Raw genomic sequence first — 20392 nt, forward strand, 5'->3', positions numbered from 1 at the left:
AAAAGAAAAAAGAGAAAAGAGAAAGAAAAAGAAAAAATCTTGAAATAAAACAATTTATTCAATTCTTCCACATTTCTCTACAGTGATATCATTCAAATAATTCTCTATAGGACCCGTCGTTATTGAACCCTGTTGTACTGAACACCATCTGAGGTGAAATTTGAGAACAATGCATACATATATATACGTAAGGAAAAAAAAATAAAATCAATAATCGAACGGCACTTAATGTGTGGAGTTTTTGTAACCTAAAGATTAAGGTAGGGAATTACAATAATAAGTAAATCGTGAAGAAAGACAACGGTAGGAGTCGTTCCTGGATCGATGAATTACACAGGAATCCTTGGCACGTGTAGATCACGCCCAATATTCGATCAGCGTTGTCATCTTCGCTGAGTTTTACCTGGAACGGAATAAGGGAATTATTTTTATTATATTTTATTGTTTTATTATTTATTTTACTTTATTTTTATTTTATTTTATTTTATTTTTATTATTATTAATTTATTTTTTATTTTTTTCGAAGCACAAATTGAATAGAAATAAAATAAGAAAGAAAAGAAATTAGAAAGGAAGTAGAAAAAACTTAGAAATAAAACATGAAAAAAATATGGAAATAAAAGTAAAAAAAATAAGATCTGCTTTCCTAGAAAACGTTTTCTTGAGACCATTTCCTTACTTTTTCCTGAAAACTTCTTCTAGCGACTCACAACTTATTTTTGTCATAGTTTCTTTCAAAGGCCTTAGAAACAAATGGTTTTTTTCTTGCAATTAGTGGATAACTTTAATAAAAATTACTAAATTAGTTTAAAAGACCTGGAAAAGCCGAATTTGCAGAAACATCAGTTAGAATCGAAGATTTCAACGACGCTATCTGTGAGTTTGTTAAAATAAACATTTTTAAAAGTATTTTTTAGAGAAGAGAAAAGGGAAAACATGATAGTTGACGGAATTCAAACAGTTATCTTCAAAGGGAACGCGTTATAGCGTTTCAAAACATTTTATGACCTCTATTTTCGATGAACCTTTCCATAAAAGTCGTCAAAACAAAGAGTTTTCTCTCTCCCAGACTTATTCCAACTAAAAAATAAAATAAAAAATGCAAATAAAACGTAAAATAAATGGAAAACGCGAGAAAAAACTGCTTTTTTTCATTCATCCACGTAAGTACACCCACAAAACACGAGAACACGCTGAAATTTTCTTAAGATTGAATGCTAAAAACTCGCAGAAGGGCATTCAACAAGGCAAGAACATGGGAAAGAGGGAAATTATCCGTGAATCCGATTTCATTGCGTTCTTGTGCTTCGTTTTATGCACTAAGACATTGGGAGCAAAGCAGGTACAAGGGGAGTGTAAAAATTAATCTGAGCACATAAATCCAACCTGAAATCTGGTACGAAGGGAAAAACGTCGCGAAAACGGTGGTGCAGATAATTTTACAACTTCCAGAAACTGAGGTAAATAGTAGTAAAAGTCACCCGCTGATTGAAATAACATAGTTTATATTTTCATGGTAAAAAAGAGTAACGAAAGAAAATAAAATAGTTCAAAAATATAAAACGAAATATAAAACAATTATAAAAAAAATATGCATAATATATGATAATAATATAAAACGTATACATAATAAATAAAAATATTATAAGATATATAACACTATGCTATAAACTAAATATAATATAAAACTAAATCTAAAACAATTCAAAAATATATCCACACTTTAAAAAATCATAAAATTCGTATCTATTGCTTTACAACTGCTTTTAACCCTATAAAGTAAAATACGCAAATGCCGTTCTCTTCCATCGTTGATGTTCTGATGTCCTAGAAAAAGTTCAAATGGCAATTCTGACAGTTACCGCTTAATGGAGGTTTTCTGCATCACATTATCGGAATTATTCTTAGGATTTTCCAATTTTCTGGCACTAATCACATGTGCAACTCGTTGAATCCAGTGAGAAAAATAAATAAATAGAATATGAATGAAATGGATAGAGAAATTCAATAACCGGTCTTTTTTTATCTATTTTTTTCCGTAAATTTGTGCGTGGTCTTCATTTTCTCCGCACCAAACCAGGAAATTTTGTGTTTTGTGGCTCGGAAAGTGCAGAACTGTTAAAACATTTTTATTGGGAAGGTTGAAACTACGCTTGAACTCTTCTTATTTAATACTTTTTCAGGAAAGGAAACTAATTTATATTAGAAAATGGTTTCTGAAGACCATTTTCTATTATAAATTAGTTAGAAAGAAAAAAGAAAGAGTTAGAAAGAATTTAGAATCTCGTGCGACCATTATTAAAGTTAAACTCCACACCTCAATATTCTTCGGCGAATTTCAAGGTTTCAAATTTTAAAAAAGAAGCGTGGAATAGCGTTGTTTCTAATAAAAATTAAATAAAGTTTAGAAAAAGTTGAAAATAAGTGAAAATTAGATTAAAGATAACTTTAATAGTGTTCCTATCACCATAAAATGTTCTTGATCGCAGTGCAGATTGTTTTTCATCACCTAAAACTTTAGCGTGGGACCCGAACATTTTGAAACGCGCTGAAAACAGGGCAGAGAGATACGGATAGAAATCTGGATACCCCTCTAAAACGAGAAGTGACCCTAAAAATTACATAACTCGCTACTTTCAAGGACACACTTCGAGAAAATTCTGGAAAAACATATCATTATCAGAAATTTCTAACTGAGAAAAGAATATGTTGGAAAAGTCCCTACTTCTTTGGGACCTATATATTGTTGAGTATCTTTAATAACCACAAAATCATTGTTTTGATCTACACCACTCAGTCAATTGAAATTTTCGAATAATTTCCAATATTCCAGTTCTTTTTCATACCGTTTTCTTCCTAACCCTCGGAAGTCAGTTCCTCAGACCGCAGCCATGACGTTAATCGTCTGATTGACAGATACATAATTTATTAAAAACAGCTGTGACAGCAAAATTTCCTCATTTCAGGAAAAAAGGTAACTCAGCGGTAAATCCGTCATCACGTAGGCAAACTGTTGAGCCAGAGTGATGGATTCCAGCCTGCGACAATATCTTTTCTATCGTATCGTCTAGGAATAGAAGAGAAAGATATAAAAACGTGAATCGAGATCCAAACTTACAGTAATCCATACAGTACGATTGATTGCAATGAATTTGCAACAAAATCAACTGTTTCATAGTTCTTAGCTCCTTTGATTAAAATAAAACACATATTAAATCAAATACAAATAATGATAACACCGTCGAGAAACGGTGAGTCACCGGTGTCTCACGGATCCCGAGAAACCTAAACATCCACCCAAACCTGGTGAAAAATGATGAGCATAAGGTGAGTAATCTTGCACTTCTCCACTAAGTAAGGCTAAGATCTCAGTCCGAGGGTAAAATAATAAACCAAAAACAGGAATTTTTCTCCGATTTTTTCGACGGGGAATGAAAATTCAGAAATCACTCTGGAGAGGAAGATATTGTGGAAGATAAAGAGGAAATTACATGATGTCATTACCGTATTCGGAGTAAACAGGATAAAACGCACCTCATCAGACGGAGAGAAAATAGTCAACAGCTGACAAACAATTAAGTTAAAGATCTTTTTTGCCGAAAAAACAAGCGTCCTAGCGTGTTCGGATGCTAGGAGAAAATAAAAATTGATGCTCGGAGAACAGACTCAATGAAAGTGCATTTTTGCAAGACAAAAATTATCCCTGAGGGACCTACCATCCTCCAGTCATTTTTCTTCCCAATTTCCTTGACAATTTCGATAGTTTTTTTCATTTTCCTGTCGATTTCTCTATCTCGGATTTTTACAGTCTTTCGAAATCTGGCGGTGTTCGCTTCTCGACAAACGAATAGTAACATAAAAGAAAAAAACTAGTGTGAGAAGTTCAACCAATGAAAATAAATAAATAAATAAACCAATAAAGATCAACAATTTTGAATGTGAAGAAATTAAAAATAATAATTAAAGCATGTTTAAAAAATGTTGGCTGTAGCAGCCACAAACATTTTTTATGAGCAATCCCACTGGTCAAATAGTCGAGTAATTATTTCTTATTTATTTTATTATTTGTATTGGTTTATTTGTAGAGTTTATTTTTAATCCAAGAAAAATCGAATAAATACGATGGGAAAAAAGTAGAAATCTGGCTGCACACTTTAACTATTTGTCCACCTACCATATTTCTTCGACCCTTTGGATCCAAAGCGAATACGCCCTCGGCTCCAACAACACGCCTCCAACAATCTCGAACAATCGCCGGGCCATGCACTGAAATGAAGTACATGTATTAAAATCCATGGTTTTCATGGAAAAAACATCAGTTATACGTACGTACTTTAGACCAAGCGACGCTCATTGTCGCTCATTTTTATTTTCACTTCATCTATTTGCTTTTTATTTGTTTATTTTTCACGTATTCTAAAATTTTATCAATTTGCTAACTTTATTTCCATCGTGAATTTTATTTTTACTGTGAAATTTTTTGAAATCCCTGCCATTTTACGTTCAAAGACAATATAGAGCAGTTATTAAATTTATTTTCTGGATTACATATGTGACATCAAAACACTGGGACCTACTACAATAAAAAAGTATGACATTAATAGGAAAAATTTGAAACGGAAGGTCCTGTTGGACAAAAATTCAACGATGGATCAGATGCGGTCGTCAATGTTGTAAAATGAAATCCATATGTGATGTTAAAATTTCCGGAAGATGAGGTTATGAAAAAAAAACTGAACGAGGGCAGTCTGTTTAAAAGAAGGGAAAGAAGCACCGTTACTCGAAAAAAGGGGATTCATAGATCGGATCGAATTGGAAAACGACATCAAAAGCAAGTGGTGAGCTCCTATTTTCAAATTCTTCCACCCCCAATGTTTTTGTTTTTTGCCTCCAGCTAATTAGATTTTCAAAGTGAGGCAGTTTTTCATTGGCAAAACTTTAGCATGTGTTTTTTTGCGGAAGAAAACAGTTTTCTATCACCCGGAAATGAATTAATGAAGATTTCATGAATTTCTCAGCAAAATCAAATAGGAATTCTATAAAATATAATAACTACATAAATCTATATTCTATAGAATAAAATATTCTATAAAATTCTATAAAACTTCTATAATTCTACAAAATAAATAATAATAAATGTAAAATTTTTGAGTCTTTTTCAAATAAAGACATAAAAATAGTTGTCCTTAAATTTTTCACTCCCGAAATTCATTTAGTCACCGGAAAAAAAGTACTTAAATCCCTCTCAAAACGAAGAAAACTTCGGCAATCCACCAAGATTTGCTAAGTCCTCACTAATTTTTTCTCTTTCCTCCTTCTTAATTCTTCTAATACTCTACGAGTTTCAGAAATTTGAATAAGCACAACTAACAGTGAAAAGAAATTAGAAAATTTCATGTTAGAATTTAACAGGAAGGATATATCATACCATCAATTCGAGGCAATGGGACCTTTCCCCCTCCCCCCATCTCCTCACTCCCTTATAACCGTTAAGATATATTGAAAACTATACTGAAAACTAAAAGCGATACTAAGTTCATTGTAAACTAATACTACGAATATTTCGAACATTTCTCAACGAGAAAACGATATTGACGAAAAATATCACATTTTATGGATTTTGACATGAAATGACACTAAATTCAGCGTTATATGGTACCACTAATTCGAGCCCATGGGACCTGTCCCACCCCACTAAAACGGTTATTGGCGCCACAGCACTAATTCGACGATATGACAGCGGCTTAACCCGCTAGGACGATTATTGACGCCACCGCATTAATTTGACGCTATGGGACCCGTCCCACTTCATCATAACCGCAATTGGTGCCACAGCACTAATTCGACGTCATGGGATCCGTCTCACCCCATTACAACGGTGAATGGCGTCGGCGCTCTAATTAGATGCCATGGGACCCGTCCCACCCCATCATAACCGCAACTGGCGTCACCGCACTAACTGGACGCTATGGGACCGGTCCCACCTCATCATATAAAAGTTAAACGAAACAGTGCTTTATAGAAAACAGTAAAAATAACAGGTAGAATGTTTTAGTGGTGAGTCGAAACTTTTTGTGTAATCTACACCACAGGAAATCCACAGTAAGCCTTACAGAACAAAAATTCCTTACCGCATACTTCTCGTTTTGCTGGAGGTTCCGTGATAACCGCTTTTATACATACACTATCCGGACAATCCACAACCGGTATCGCATTCTTCATCTGAAAATTTTTCCATAGGACATGAAACGATAAAATTCCTTTGATTACGTAAAGTTTGGGAAAAGAAATACTCGTGAGCCGGTTTTCTTTCTTTTTCTACCGTACGAGTTCCAGGGTAATGCTGTAAATTCCAGGAAAAAAAAACTTACAGGAGACTTATAATGTATGCAAACTTCTATCTATATTTTATCTTTTTTCTATTATTGACATTAAAAATTTTGTTATTTTTCTTTTCTAATTATTTATTTAATTTTTTTATTTTTTTATTTTTATTATTTTTCGAGAAGAATGCGCCAAAGACACTATAAACTGTCCCGGTTCCAGTTTAGAAAATATTTATCTAAATTTTCTTCCAAATAAAATCCCCAACTTCTTTTTTTACACTTTTTAAAAAGGGAATTTTTCTTCTCACGTTGGTAAAAACTTTTATGATTTTATGTTTCTCTAAAACTCCACCAATTTACTAAAATAGTAGTTTCTGATTAGAGTTGACAGGCGCCTAGAATCGTCTTCGAGAAATTCACAAATTTTCATGATGAGAATGTGCAGAAGAAATGGAAATTCTCATTTCCAACATAGAAAATTCACTTTAGTACTCGTTTTCTGTGCAACAAACTTTTTTTTCCCGGATGTCTCTACATTTTCATTCGCATTTCCTGAGAACACGGATGTCGCTCACAAAGTAAGAAGCCATCGATTTTCTGTCTTTGGGAGTTTCAGTTCCTTCGACATTAAACCAACATTTTACATTTTTGTAGAAAATCTGAATAAAGAAACTTTTTTGAGCAGAAAAAAAGGAATTATCAGCAGAAAAAAGAAACTATTAGCAGAAAAAAGGAATTAGGAAACAGAGTTTTTCCACTGAAAAAACAAAAGTAGAATTTCTTAAAGTGATCTTCGCATGATTTCTCACGACATAGTGTTTTAAATCCTTTTCTAATAATCTTTTATAGAATGTTTTTCCACAAATTGAAATTAAGATATTTTTTTCAGGATAATCTCCTAGAAAACGAGGGAATTTTCCGTGGGATATACTCATTACGCTGGGAAAATCAAACAGCCAAGAAAAAACTGCCACTAGTCACCTCCCGCATCAATCATCAGCCTCAACATTAGCAAAAAAAATTGACAGATGACAATCGACGGGGGATTGTCATCTGTCACTTTTGGCTGCGATTCCTTTGGAGATTTTGGGCATCGGTGGAAGAAAGAAAAAAAAAATACTTTGAAGCGGAAAAAAATCCCCACCTGATCACAACTTTCATTAGCGTACCAGGGGAATTCTCTGAGGAATTGTAATCGATTTGTTTGATCATCTTTTGGCTGAAAATGAGAAGAGGTTTTTTTTTCCCTTGACCTACCCTCGATAGAAAATTTCCTACCCATCTCAAGTGCAGTTGTGGTGAAGAACAACTATAGCATTTCTCTAAAAATAGCGGGAACAATTTTCGTGAATTCTTTTTTTTCAATCGTATAGCAATTAAATGTTTTTTTAGAGATGCTGAGGTGAAAATAGCTTGCGCTTACCGGAATTAGCGGCCGAAATGGATGTGCCGTAGAGGAATAGCAACACGAACATAAGCGATTCTGAAGAAAAGTGTCAGAGCGCGGTGAAGGCAGCGACAGCCGACAGAGGACACAACACGACAAGCGTCGTCTTAGCAGCGCCGTCACGATGTCGTCGATGTGAGTGGGAGAGAGGGACCGAGCGCTATGGTTCGGCGGCGGTGAGTCCGGAGGCGATACACGCCGTCGTCAGAGAGTATGCGAATCGTGGGGAGTGCCGCCAAATCGATGTGAGTGAGTGAGTGAGTGAATGTGAGGCTGGATGAGTTTATGTAATAAGTTGTGAGAATGTGAGCACGAGAAGAAAAAAAAAGAGAATGAAGTGACGACAAGTCGTTAAAGAATGCAGTCCGGAGGCGACGACGACGTCGGCGGCAGCGACGGGACCAGACACTTTTAATGTATGCATCGCGGTGCATTCCACCAAACACTTCCCTGCTTAAATTCCACCACCGCGGATCTACCTCTGACCCCAGGCGGCAGAACCAGGAGCTCTCTTCATAGAGGAAAATCACACACGCACACATGAGTTATGGATTTCCTCCTGGAATGATAGTTTTTCCAAAGGATGTACATGTATTATTGCTCGTTAGGAACAGATGTGATCATTTTTCTCCTCGTGTCAAGCAAAGAAAAACTTTGCCGCCTTTATATCCAGCGCTAAGATCCTCATGGAATCTGCTTAGTTCCATGAAATGGGGAGGATTTCGCCCAATCGCCAGCCATTATGGACACATTTATGCATGCGCTAATGATCTTATTCAGCTCGTTTCATAGCGCTAAAAAAATTTCTAAGCAAATTTTTTCACCAACATTTCCTGCTTAGTTCCCATTTTCGTCTATCCTTACATTTTTCAGCATCAGGATCTGAAAATGAGCACCAGAATTTTCATCGAAAATTTCTATGACATCAGTTCCTTTTGGAGAATTCTGGAAAATTCGCTAAAAGCGTATCTTTTTACGCTTTAGAAGTCAGTGTTTCAAATTGTTGTTTCCTTTTTTCATCTACTTATTCGATTTATTTTGTTTGCACTCATATTATATTATATTACATTATATTATAGTCACTTATATTTACCATAATATTATTATACTACTATTGCTTACTTTACATTTATATTTATTTATTTATTTATTTAATTTACTTATTTATTTTACATTTATATTATATTATATTCACTTATATTTACTATAACACTATTGTACTACTATTACTTACTTTACATTTATATTTTTTTATTTATTTATTTTATTTATTTATTTTACTTTATTTACTCAATTTATTTATTTTACATTAATATTATATTACATTCACTTATATTTACCATAATACTATTGTACTACTATTACTTATTTTACAATCGTTAAATTTACTTTACCATATTTTTCAAAATTTTTACTTTTTATTTTCTTACTCTTATTTTCTAAGTGGTATTTAGCCCACTAGATCTACGATGACTGGTATAAATCCAGTACGGGTTTCCTCAAACTTTTAATACTTTTAGATTTTAGATTTAGTCTTTAGGTTTCACCTACGTTATGGATAATCAGCAAGCACTAACCTTACTATATTGGTTAGAGAAGTATTTATACTATTTATAATATAATATTTATACTTATACTTGCTCTAGGTTTGATCTACCTCTAGCTTAATTTTGTGGACGTCGCCCTCGTCAATTTTTCGTTTCAAGCGTTTTTTTCGCTTCCACTAATTTATGGGCCCTCAAGCTTTGGGGCAAACTTCAATTACCCTTGAATATTTCTCCAAAATTCTTTCCTCCTCAAAATTTCCGGATACCGCTATTTCTTTCCAATCTCTAAACTGCATGATACGTGGGGAATTCCAGCAGAGTAGGCAGAGCACGGATCGGATTACAAAGTGTTCGGCAAACGTCCATCTGGAGCTCATTTCCTTCTTTTGACGTCATTTCAGGGAGAAAAACGATGGAATTTAATGCTTGGAAAAAGAATTAACATTCTTTGTAATGTTTGCTGCTAAGCCTTTAAAATCGGTAAATATTTGCTTACATGAGACCTGATATATCGAGGAAAAGTGAATTTAAAGTGCAAGTAGAGTAAGTAAACAACAAGTACAAATCCATCTAACGACTGCTTGACGGCGGTGAAAAAAAAGCCAGAAAAAGGCTTCCGAGCGTAAATATTTATACACAAGCATGCGGAAGTAAAGCTTTCGTAGGTTTTTTTTCTTTTTTTATGCACTCACGTTTTTTTTCCCGAATCTTACGGTGATATCGACGGACATGGCGGATTTTACAATCAGAACGATTAGAATCAAATACATATTACTCGGATTCTAGTCGGTACACAGAAGTTCTGGATTACGGTAGTTTTCGAGCATCATCCACAAAAAGATAATGGTTCTACTAGATAGAAAGAGAAAATTACAAGGAATTTTGATCCTCTCCCAATTATTTTGTGTTCATAACGATTCAAAGTGAAAATTAGTGAAATTCTATTTAATATCAAAAACAAAAAAAAAATTATTCTTTTAAATTCTCTTGAAGCCGGTGATTTAAGATGTGTAGAAAAAACAATATTTATTTTGTTTTTAATTTCTCTTCCAAGTGTGAAGGATGTTTTTTCCTTAAAAAAAAACTTTCTGGGAGCTACAATTCTGTAGAAACCACACGAGAAAGATCCGCTTCCGTCGAACAAATAGAAATCTTCAGAATTCGAATTCCATCTTCGACGGGTCATACCAGATGTTTTTTTTTAAATATGTCTTTTCACGAAGCTGTCCTTCAAAACAGCACATGATATTAATTAACAAGTCCACAGATACCGTAAAGTAACAGGTGATTTCCGTTTACCGGGAGGGATCAGGCGAACTGCAAATTTCTATGAATCTTGTATCCATGAAGATTGCCCGGTGGAAAAAGTGGGACTAACCTCACAAAAAAATAATCACCGATCACGCCGTACAGGTCATTTTTTGCATTTCGTCTAAAAGGAACTATTCAAGAACTTCTAACTGAAGTCAAAACGTACTATTCGGTAGCTTTTCCTTTGATTCCGTGGATGTTCTTACCTAAATCTTCTTCGTCTTTTTTATCTTATTTTTGTTTCTTAATTAATTATTTAGAAGGTGCTTCAAATCTCCCTATTGCTACCTCATGCGAATGCATATGCGTTTAATTCCTTCATTGAAGAAAAGATAGAAAGAAAAATAAGAATAAAATAAAATAAAATGTAATAAAATAATGAAAGATAAGCAATATGATATAATATATATAAAAAATTTAAAATTTGCAAGAGGATTGTCTATTTTTCTCGAAAAAGAGGACTTTAATGCACAATTATTTTATTATTATTATTATTATTATTATTATTATTATTATTATTATTATTATTATTATTATTATTATTATTATTATTATTATTATTATTATTATTATTATTATTAAACCTCCTTGCTAACTTATCCGAATGCGTATGAATTTAGGCTCCTCTTTTGGAAAAAAAAATAGAAAGAAAAATAAAAACAAGATAAAACAAATATATTAAAAAATAAAAAATAACAACAAAAAAATAAATAACGAAAAATAAAATCAAATAAATGAAAAAAATAGAGTTTGAGGTGGATTTTCCGCTTCTCGAATAAAAGAGTTAAATGTGTTACTATTTTCTATCGCAATTTTTTTGTGCTGCTTCTGGAGAACATCACTTGAAGATATCCAGTAATTTATCACAGATATATGTATGTATGTTCCCCTCAGTCCGCGAATGGGTTCTTCACCGATGCAGGCGGCGCGGATCAGCAAGTTTATCACATTCTCGGACGATTAAGCCATCCGCTTCAATGGTGTTTGGGCGCGACCTTCACAGAATTACCGGATCTCTAATTAGCAGCAAAGATAGTGCTAAAATCATCTGAAAAATTTTTTCGAGCAAAAATCTGAAACATCCCACTTATGAAATTTAAAAAAAAAACAATTCTTTACATTGAATCCACTTCAACAAAAATTCATTTTCTTTTTATCGTTACAACTTTGTTAGCACTAGCAACTCCTTGGTTCTTCATATTGCTGTTGACAAATTTGGCAACATTGAAAATTTATAAGTGAAATATTCAGATCAAATTATGCTTTAAAATGCATGGAAGAAAAACCGTAAAGGAGAAATTTGACATGTTATTCAAATCCCCGTTTGAAATCCCCGGAAGCGCCCAGCATCAAATCAAAATCGTTTGAGTTTTGTGGACACATTTTGGGGGAAAAAACTTGCTGGTCCGAGCCAATGAATCAAGTCGGTCACGTTTGATGCAAAAATTTATGGACCCCAATATGAAGGGCATGGTTCTTTCTGGGAAAATATCCATCCGCCAGTAAAGGATCTTCTGGATAGGTTCGGATCAGGCTAAAATGGTTCCTTTTAAACAAAAGTGCTTCCTCTTAAACAAACAAAATTTCTCTTCCGAAACAAGAAATTCTGATGGATTTCGATTCTTCTGAGGGATAAAGACTAAAGTAGATAGCGTTGATCAATCCGAATGTGGGGTTTACGCCTTCACGTTAGGCTTCAATTCAGAATTCTAGGATTCAGAAATTTTTCTGATGAGCCTGATGAGAGAAAATACTAATCCTCCGATTCCGAAAGAGTCAATGGCTTGCATGGCTTAGGCCGACTTCGAACCGTCGATCATATAACTGCAGACCAATCTCTTACCAACTGCGCCATACCGACGCACTATAAAATGTAGACTATGAATTTAATCACACCCTATAGACTCTCTAAGTTCAAAATAAGTCAGAAGTGCCAGAAATTTCCACTCTCATGTCAAAAATATAACAATATATGTTTTTAATGTTGCTATATTACTGTACTATTAATATATTAGTATTGATATTATCCCTATTAGACTTCCATTGCTCATAAAAGTTCGTAAATAGCATAACTCTCATCCTTTTTTCCAGGACAGTCTGATTAGCCGAACTCGGTGGCGGCTAACACCAAAACTGCTTACAGGCGAAAAACGGAGAGATACGTGGATCGAATACAGATATCCGAACGGAAATCGATCGAGGAAGCGATTATTAGGAAGAGCTAAAATTCGCACACGTTCGCAAAACATCAAGGATGAATAGACAGAAAAAAAACGATGTCGATACTACCGGGTACTAAACCACACAATCCCAATCCTAGTAAATTTTTTGTATTTTGTAATTCCCAGTTCCTGAACCGTAAGATATCCTAACTTTAAAATGTTCCGAACATATACGAAACATCTAGAGTTGCGTACATCACAAGAATAGGTGACTCAATAATAATTTTTTATTCTTTTCCAAAGGAAAATTTTTTTCTTGCCTTCAAAAATGACCTTGCAGCATTCTATTCTTTTCTTTGACCATTATGAAGCGAAATATTTTATCTTGAACCTCATTGAAGAGAATCTCGAAGTGATCTTTGAAAGTACGTGAGAATTCACTTCTGTCTCGGACGGAAAAATTGAGCACTATAATTCTGACCTTAATAATGAAAAATTAATTATTAACTCCATAATTAATATTCATAATTGTTATTAGTGATATTATAATAATGATATTAATATAATATACTAATTTTGGTGGTTATTGTCGTTATGGTTTTGTGGTACATTACAAGTAAGTAATTACAATAATTACTAGTAAATACAATAGTGATAGTAGCGGTATTATTCAACAAAAAATCGTTGCCCTATAAGCTGGGTTGTTGTTGATATCAGCTCGATCAACTCCGTTTCCGTCTGGAATATTACTTCACAGGACCATGTGAAAAGTAGTCGTTGGCATCCACGATTTTTTTTTCAAAGCTGTAATTGGACCAGAAAAAAAAGACGCTCCTGCAGGAACTCAGGCAAAATCCTCACCCCTACATGTACTTTTCTTTCTTCAACTTTTCTTTACTTCTTTCTTTTCAAAAAAAAATCATTTTCTCACATTCACAGCATTATTTCACTCTTAACAAAACCTTTAGGTGGCGTACTCTTAAAAATCTCTTCATAAACTTTTAAACTATACATTTTAACAAGAGCAAATCATCAAACAAAGATTTGCTTAATTTTTGAACTATTTGGACTCATACAACACCGCTACTAACTTGTGTCCCAAAATCCGTCGCCGACGGATTAATCCGTCGCAAACCGTCGGAATGCTTGGAAGTGGGCGAAATTAAATTTTGAGAAAAACATTCAAAGTAAATGAGCTGCTGATTCCAAATATACTTCGAGAATTTACTTTTGACAAATGTGTGGCCTGAAAACGGGCAAAGTTTCCTCAAGCCCCGTTAATTTCCGTCACACGTCCGCAATCCTGCCATTGGCATATCCCGCGGATACATCCTCATGAAAGGAAGGGTTTTAGGTTTTAGGATTTATAGGATTTCCGCTTATTTCTCGAATACGGACAAAATGTTTATAATGTTTATTACATTCGTAATCAGGAGGTTATTTAGAGCATTTTGGTACCCCACATCATATGTTGGTTCGGAATTTCCATTCTCTTCAGAAATTGACGAAAGTGCTCCATCGAAGATTACTAAAAGGCCATTCTTTCCAAGCTGTGAAAAATCTCCTTGGAAATTTTCCAGTGAACAGCTTGTACTTGACAATAGTTTACATTGAAAGTTTCTAGCTTTGAAAATACCTAGTTTTTCCAGTGTCAAACTTAAAACATTACTCTATTTCGTTATTTGATCCAATTTTTGAACAGCTGTCAACGGCTTAGAATGAACGCTTAAGTCTCGCGATTCAGTCTTTTTCTTGAGCAATTCGGAAGTTCTGAACTCGAAGGATAACTTCAATAAATACGGAAAATGTTCATAAAAGTGGATGTATAGGTTTATCTGGAAGTGAAGTCACGTAAGAAAAGACATATTTCATTCAAGTATTTCTCCACAAACTAGTCCCACTACATATTATTCTATTTTATTCTATTATTTATTCGATAGTAATCCTGAAATTTGAGGAAAACCTCAAAACTATGTGGTGATCGTAATATTCGAACCTTAAACCTGATCATAAAGAACAGAAGATTTACTGAATTTTATTATCTTATTAGTCTAATGTTATATCCAATTCAGTAAAATAACTTACATTTATTCAATTATTTATTTATTTATTTATTTGTCTATTTATTTATTTATTTATTTATTTCCGCATCAGTGCTGAGATGCTCGGAAGAACGACGAAAAACCAGGTGACCCTAGCGCTCCAACCATTATACTCTGCCTAAGGGCTACTGGCTAATGCTTTTTCACCGTTCCAGAGAATTTTTCATCGTTTAGCGATGGTGTTTCCGATCGAATCTTCCCAGTTTCGATAAACGAGGCAGCATTTTTGGCCTCGTACGTACATATATCGCGCTCTAATGATAACGTGCGACGTTAATGTTCTCCCTGCAAGAATTTCTGGGATGGGAGGGGGGAATCAGAAACGAACATCGCCGTCAGCAGGCAACAACTGCGTTCTACGCGAATCCGGCTTTATTTCTCGTATCCAGTTTTGTATGACCTCCTTTCTATAATTCGAACATCGTTCTGTTTATATCTTAGCTAATTCTTTAGATATTAACACAAATTTCTCATAGATAAAATAAATAATTTATATTTTAAACGAGACAATTGAAAATAGAAATCGGATAGGACGTTCTGTACAATTCTGGATGAGAAAAAAGAAGAGTATTTTTAAGTGCAAACGTTCCTTCCATACGATGAATATCCTAAGAAAATACAGTATGATCCAGATACAGTATCACACATACAATCAGAAAGCTCTGGCAAGGCAACAAACAACAATCATCAAATAAGAGGGGGGTCCGATGAAATTTTGACGACGACGACACAATCCAGTCCAGGAAGGTTTAAGGTTGCCATGCCAAAGCGTATTGACCGTTTTTCTCGATTTTGCAAGTTTTTCCTTCCTGAAAATGGATGATGGTTGGATGATTGTCGGATTTCTCTTAACCTACTTGTAACATATTTTTCGCGATGGATTAGCCAAAAAAAAAATCCAGTCCGGAGCGAGCGAGCGAGCGAGCGCGGGCGCAAAACGAGGTGCATTGTGGTCGGCCTTGAGAAGAACGGGATGGATAACTAGCGAAAGAGGCAAAGTAGAAGTCGAATCCGACCGGTTTTTAAAAGTGTGACCTCCATTTTATAGATATTTCCACCATGCAACTACAAATTAGTGGACGAATCATAACGCTACAAGCCCGCCAAGGTGATCAGAGATTACGGTGGAAATTCCGAGGATAACCGGATAAATCATCACATCAGATCGTAGATCACTGGAACACGACTATAGAACATTTTTTCCTTTTTCTTTTTTTTTGAAGGAGAAGGGGATTTTTTTCAAATAGAGGGGAGGGGGGAGCGGTTCGAAGAAGGTAATTCTGACTAATTTTTTTTATGCTGACGATGCTATTAATTTCATTAAATTACCAGTTTAACTATTAACTTCATAGAAAACTCTAACTTCATTTTCAAAAAAATAACTCGAAATAGAGAGGGTTAAGTAGGTTCTAAAAAAATTTAAATAGACTAAATAAAAGGATTAGAGATAGATTTACAAAACTTTTTTTCAAAAAAAAAGAAATCCATTTGGACCAACTTAAGAGATTTATTTCGGGTTTTCGACAAGTCAGAGCAACTTTAATTTTTCTTTGTAGAAATTTATAGAAATAAAAATGATAACAGAGAACTAAAATAAATTCTTGATCCTTCAATATTTGTGAATAACACCACAATTTTGAAAAAAAGCGAAATAGACAAACCTTGAAGTGAGATTTATATGCGAAATCATCCAATGCCACAACAGTTTCGAATTTCCCGCCCAACGTTGTCTCAGCCATTTTTTGGATTTCATCCGCAGCGGAAAGTAGGTCCTAAAAATAGTAAATAAAAAATAATAATAATAAATATAATAAATAAAATAGGTCGTTAGGATTTTTTACCTTTATTCTTCTCTAGCAACATTCAGGAAATCTTCAGAATATTATTTTTCTGAGCAATTTTTTCATCCTGAATTTTAGAGAAATTTTCTGTTCTAAGCAGATATCGTTTGGATTTGACGAGAACGAATCATCTTCCCTTAGAAAAATCCTCGTTAGAGTTTTCTGACTGCATTTCGTCATCCTTTATTTATCATGTCACTCGAAAATAGCATTCTGGAATGCTTCAAGGCTTCTTTGCTTCCAAAATTAGCGCAGACTTCGGAACTCGACGCTTTTTCCGTTCCGGCTGGTCTGTGTGTGTGGAAAAGTAAACAAACAACATACAGAAAGAAGAACAAGCATGCAACGAGTATATCGTGGATGATTCTTTGCTTTTTTTTCGAAGCTGAGTGGTAAACCTGTCTGAATCCACTATTTTACAGTATTTTCAAGGTGACCGTAAATTACAGTACAGTAGGAGTTCGTTTAAATTCTAAGAAACAGGAAATCAAACCTCTTCACAATGGCACATCATATTTTATTGTTTTTATGCTATTTTTATTTGTTGTTTTATTTTGTCTTGTTTATTGAGTTTTTATATCATAGTGACTTTGAATGCATGTTTTAGTGTCCATATTAATGTTTTTGCACCGATTTTTTTTCACATTTATTAAGATAAATTAGTTTTTTACGTAGATAAATTAGTTAATCATTATTTAATCGAGAAGAGTTCTCCTTCAAATGTCAATAGCGTTTTCAGAAATTTTCAATCGTCTGCAAAATAGCGACGAAGTAATGCATAATTTCCCTGGAATCCATCCAATCCAATCCATCCATTTCCCTGGGAATGTATCCAAAAAAAATAAGGAAGACCTATCAATTACTTACTGTCGAACGAAAAATAACCACAAAACAGTATTAATTTAAGAATTTAATGAAAATTTAAGAAATATCCCATGAGCATACAATTCTTTCCATTCACTTTCAATGCGTGATTTGAAAACCAACGAGATAAAAGAAGAGCTGATTTAAATTCCCTTTATCGCGCTAATTTCACCAAGAAGACGACACCAAAACGACAGTGTTGGCTGGAGATTTATGTTTATAGCCTTATCCGGACTCCTTAAGCATCAAAACTGAACAAAAGTTTTTTTTTCTCGTAATAGATGGAGTTTTCTGAATTGGATTCACTAATAGTCGTTAATGCTTGCAGATTCTTCAAATTCTTTACGAATTTTTCCTTTACGGCTGGAAATAAATCCGCAATAATTTTTCGAAGGCAGTAAAGAAATATGAATGTGTAGACATAGAACTGGTTTAATAATGAAAATTTTAGTATATTAGGGTTCTATTTGGCTTGTTATTATTATTTACTTATTAATTTCTTTACCCCTAAATCAAAGATCACCGCAGATAAGTCAACATAACTGAAATTTTTTCATCAGTTTAATTTCTTACTAAATCAAACCGTTCTAGCATCAGACAGCTCTTCTTGAAACAAAACTGCTCCCAAATTTTAAGACTAAAAAATAAATAAAAGCATCGCTATAAGATTCGAATTAAGATTTGTGAAGAAAAAATAGATATTAGCTGTGCGACATTTCAAATTTCAAACTCATGGAATATTTATTCTTCTACTAGAAATGTTAAAAAGTTAAATCCCTTACTTTTCCTCCCATCGCTCCTTTCATGGCCGCTTCAAGTTTCTTGTTGCAGCATGTGAAACCTAAATAATAATAATAATAATAATAATAATAATAATAATAATAATAATAATAATAATAATAATAATAATAATAATAATAATAATAATAATAATAATAATAATAATAATAATAATAATAATAATAGTAATAATAATAATAATAGTAATAATAATAATAAAGGACTTTACAAAGTCTGAGGACTGTAAACTCTCAAACTTACTTTCAAAAAAACCTTCTGGATAATTTCCAAAATTTCAGACGTGCTTTTTTACTTTTACTTTTTTTTGCTTTTTAAAATGCTTTCTTTTCTTTTTTTTCTTTTGAGATTTATGAGTGGGCCGTAGAAAGGAGCTCTGTACAAACTCGACCGGACGTGTGTTTTTGTAGGAAATTGTGGATCACAGTTCGTCCGTCACAGACTCCACATCCATTCCACACCGCTACGGTCATCGTCGAAATGAAATCCGTGGTGAAATGAACGGCTATGTCAGATTCTTTGGCGGTTTTTCACCGGTTTCGTGACGATGATTTGATGGATTATGACGGAGTTGATGGTTCGTTCCACTACAGTAACCCATTTTTTCCCCCTCTTAAATAAGATATCCAACCAGAAACCACCATGGATGACTGAGAAAATGTGATCGTTGTTCGCTTATGAAACTAGCTATATGTGCGTTTGCCAGAATACTTCCATTAACCAGCAGCGAATTGGATGAGAGGATGAGGAAGCGATCAATCGGGGGTCTGGATGAGGTAGACGGCAGGCTCAGTGTAGCGTATAAATATTACTGTAGGAGCTAGTTCACCTCGATAGAAATAGCCGAAAAAACACCCATATGAAAACTATTTTGTAAGCATGCGCAGGAAATTATCTCCAATATTTTACAGTAATCCAAACACTGGAATATCTGAAATAATCCAAGTGATTCAAAGAGCAAACCATGGGAATTTCCAGCATTTTCCGAATTGAATCGGTAATTCGTGAAGAAAAGTTCATACCTGAAATAATGTGGGGAAAAAAACCTTCTTAGGGTAGATCACCTAAGTTTTTCAAAGATTTTCCCATGATTGATCCCATGGTGAAAATTAATCGCTGAATGAAGAACATGCCCGCTGCTCAATGTCGTCTTGAGTGACTCACGATCAATACCTATGGTTTCTACAGCCGTAGAGAACACTAGGTCTTTTCTTTTTTCTTTTGGTGAAAAAAAACTAAAACTTCTTCGTTGCTCAAGGATTTAGCTGACATATGATCTTAATATCCGGAAAAATTGATTTAGCTCGTCCAGTCTAGCCTTATTTTCTGGATAGGATGAAAATATGGGAATATTCTAAAGGCATAGAAACTCACAGGTCTCTTGTTTTCGTTATTTGAAAAAAAAAACTAGAAAATTTTTCATTATTCATAGATGTAGCCGACATGCGATCTTTATGCCTGAGAAAATCGAATGTACTCGTCCAATCTGGCTTCATTTTCTGTATAAAATCAAAAATATAGAACAAATTGATAGATGGGACCCATGTGAGGTCAACAGATGAGGTCAGGTAATCTATTTACAGTACTCACCACTTTCATTGATGTAACAGTTGTCCTGTTGCGCTCTGCTGAGTGCGAATAGGCCCAAAATCACGACGACCACAGCCGATGCTCGAATCATTGCGACTAACGGTGAACGCCTGTAGGTGGTAGGTATCTGGTAGAACCTTTTATTGTACAACCGGAAGAAAATCCGGTCTCATCAAGAAAATCGGGCTTTCAACGGGAAAAACTAAGTGTTAATTGGTGAAAATGGAGAAAATACTGGCACTGGCACGAGGTCAACAGCATAATTGTGTCATTATTAAAGTTTTCCGTCATAATCTCTCGACTAATAGAACAAGTTTAAATCCTTAAATTCTCTTTTTCCCCCTTCATCAAGCAGGTTCGACTTGATCTGGAGGGTTACAGCAAGAATCATAGTAGAATAAGAT

The 20392-nt window shown here is 34.2% G+C and overlaps 1 protein-coding gene across 3 annotated transcripts; it reads right to left on the reverse strand.

Annotated features, from left to right (window-relative positions):
- Window positions 1-268: 268 nt before the first annotated feature.
- Window positions 269-20079, reverse strand: RB195_016127 (uncharacterized protein; the record flags this gene model as incomplete). Of its 3 annotated transcripts, XM_064207146.1 has the most annotated exons (6): window positions 269-403; window positions 4175-4266; window positions 6132-6222; window positions 16557-16667; window positions 18383-18441; window positions 19989-20079. In XM_064207146.1, the coding sequence occupies 6 exons, from the start codon at window positions 20077-20079 to the stop codon at window positions 269-271; spliced, it is 579 nt and encodes a 192-aa protein (XP_064063027.1). The 3 variants fall into 3 exon arrangements, with proteins under 3 accessions (XP_064063027.1, XP_064063028.1, XP_064063029.1); XM_064207147.1 differs by lacking the exons at window positions 16557-16667; window positions 18383-18441; window positions 19989-20079; XM_064207148.1 differs by lacking the exons at window positions 269-403; window positions 4175-4266; window positions 6132-6222; window positions 16557-16667 and having other exon boundaries at window positions 18414-18603; window positions 19985-20079.
- Between the last annotated feature and the right edge of the window lie 313 nt (window positions 20080-20392).

This window comes from Necator americanus, chromosome V (genome assembly GCF_031761385.1).
Source record: "Necator americanus strain Aroian chromosome V, whole genome shotgun sequence".
Taxonomy (NCBI): Eukaryota; Metazoa; Nematoda; class Chromadorea; order Rhabditida; family Ancylostomatidae; genus Necator; species Necator americanus.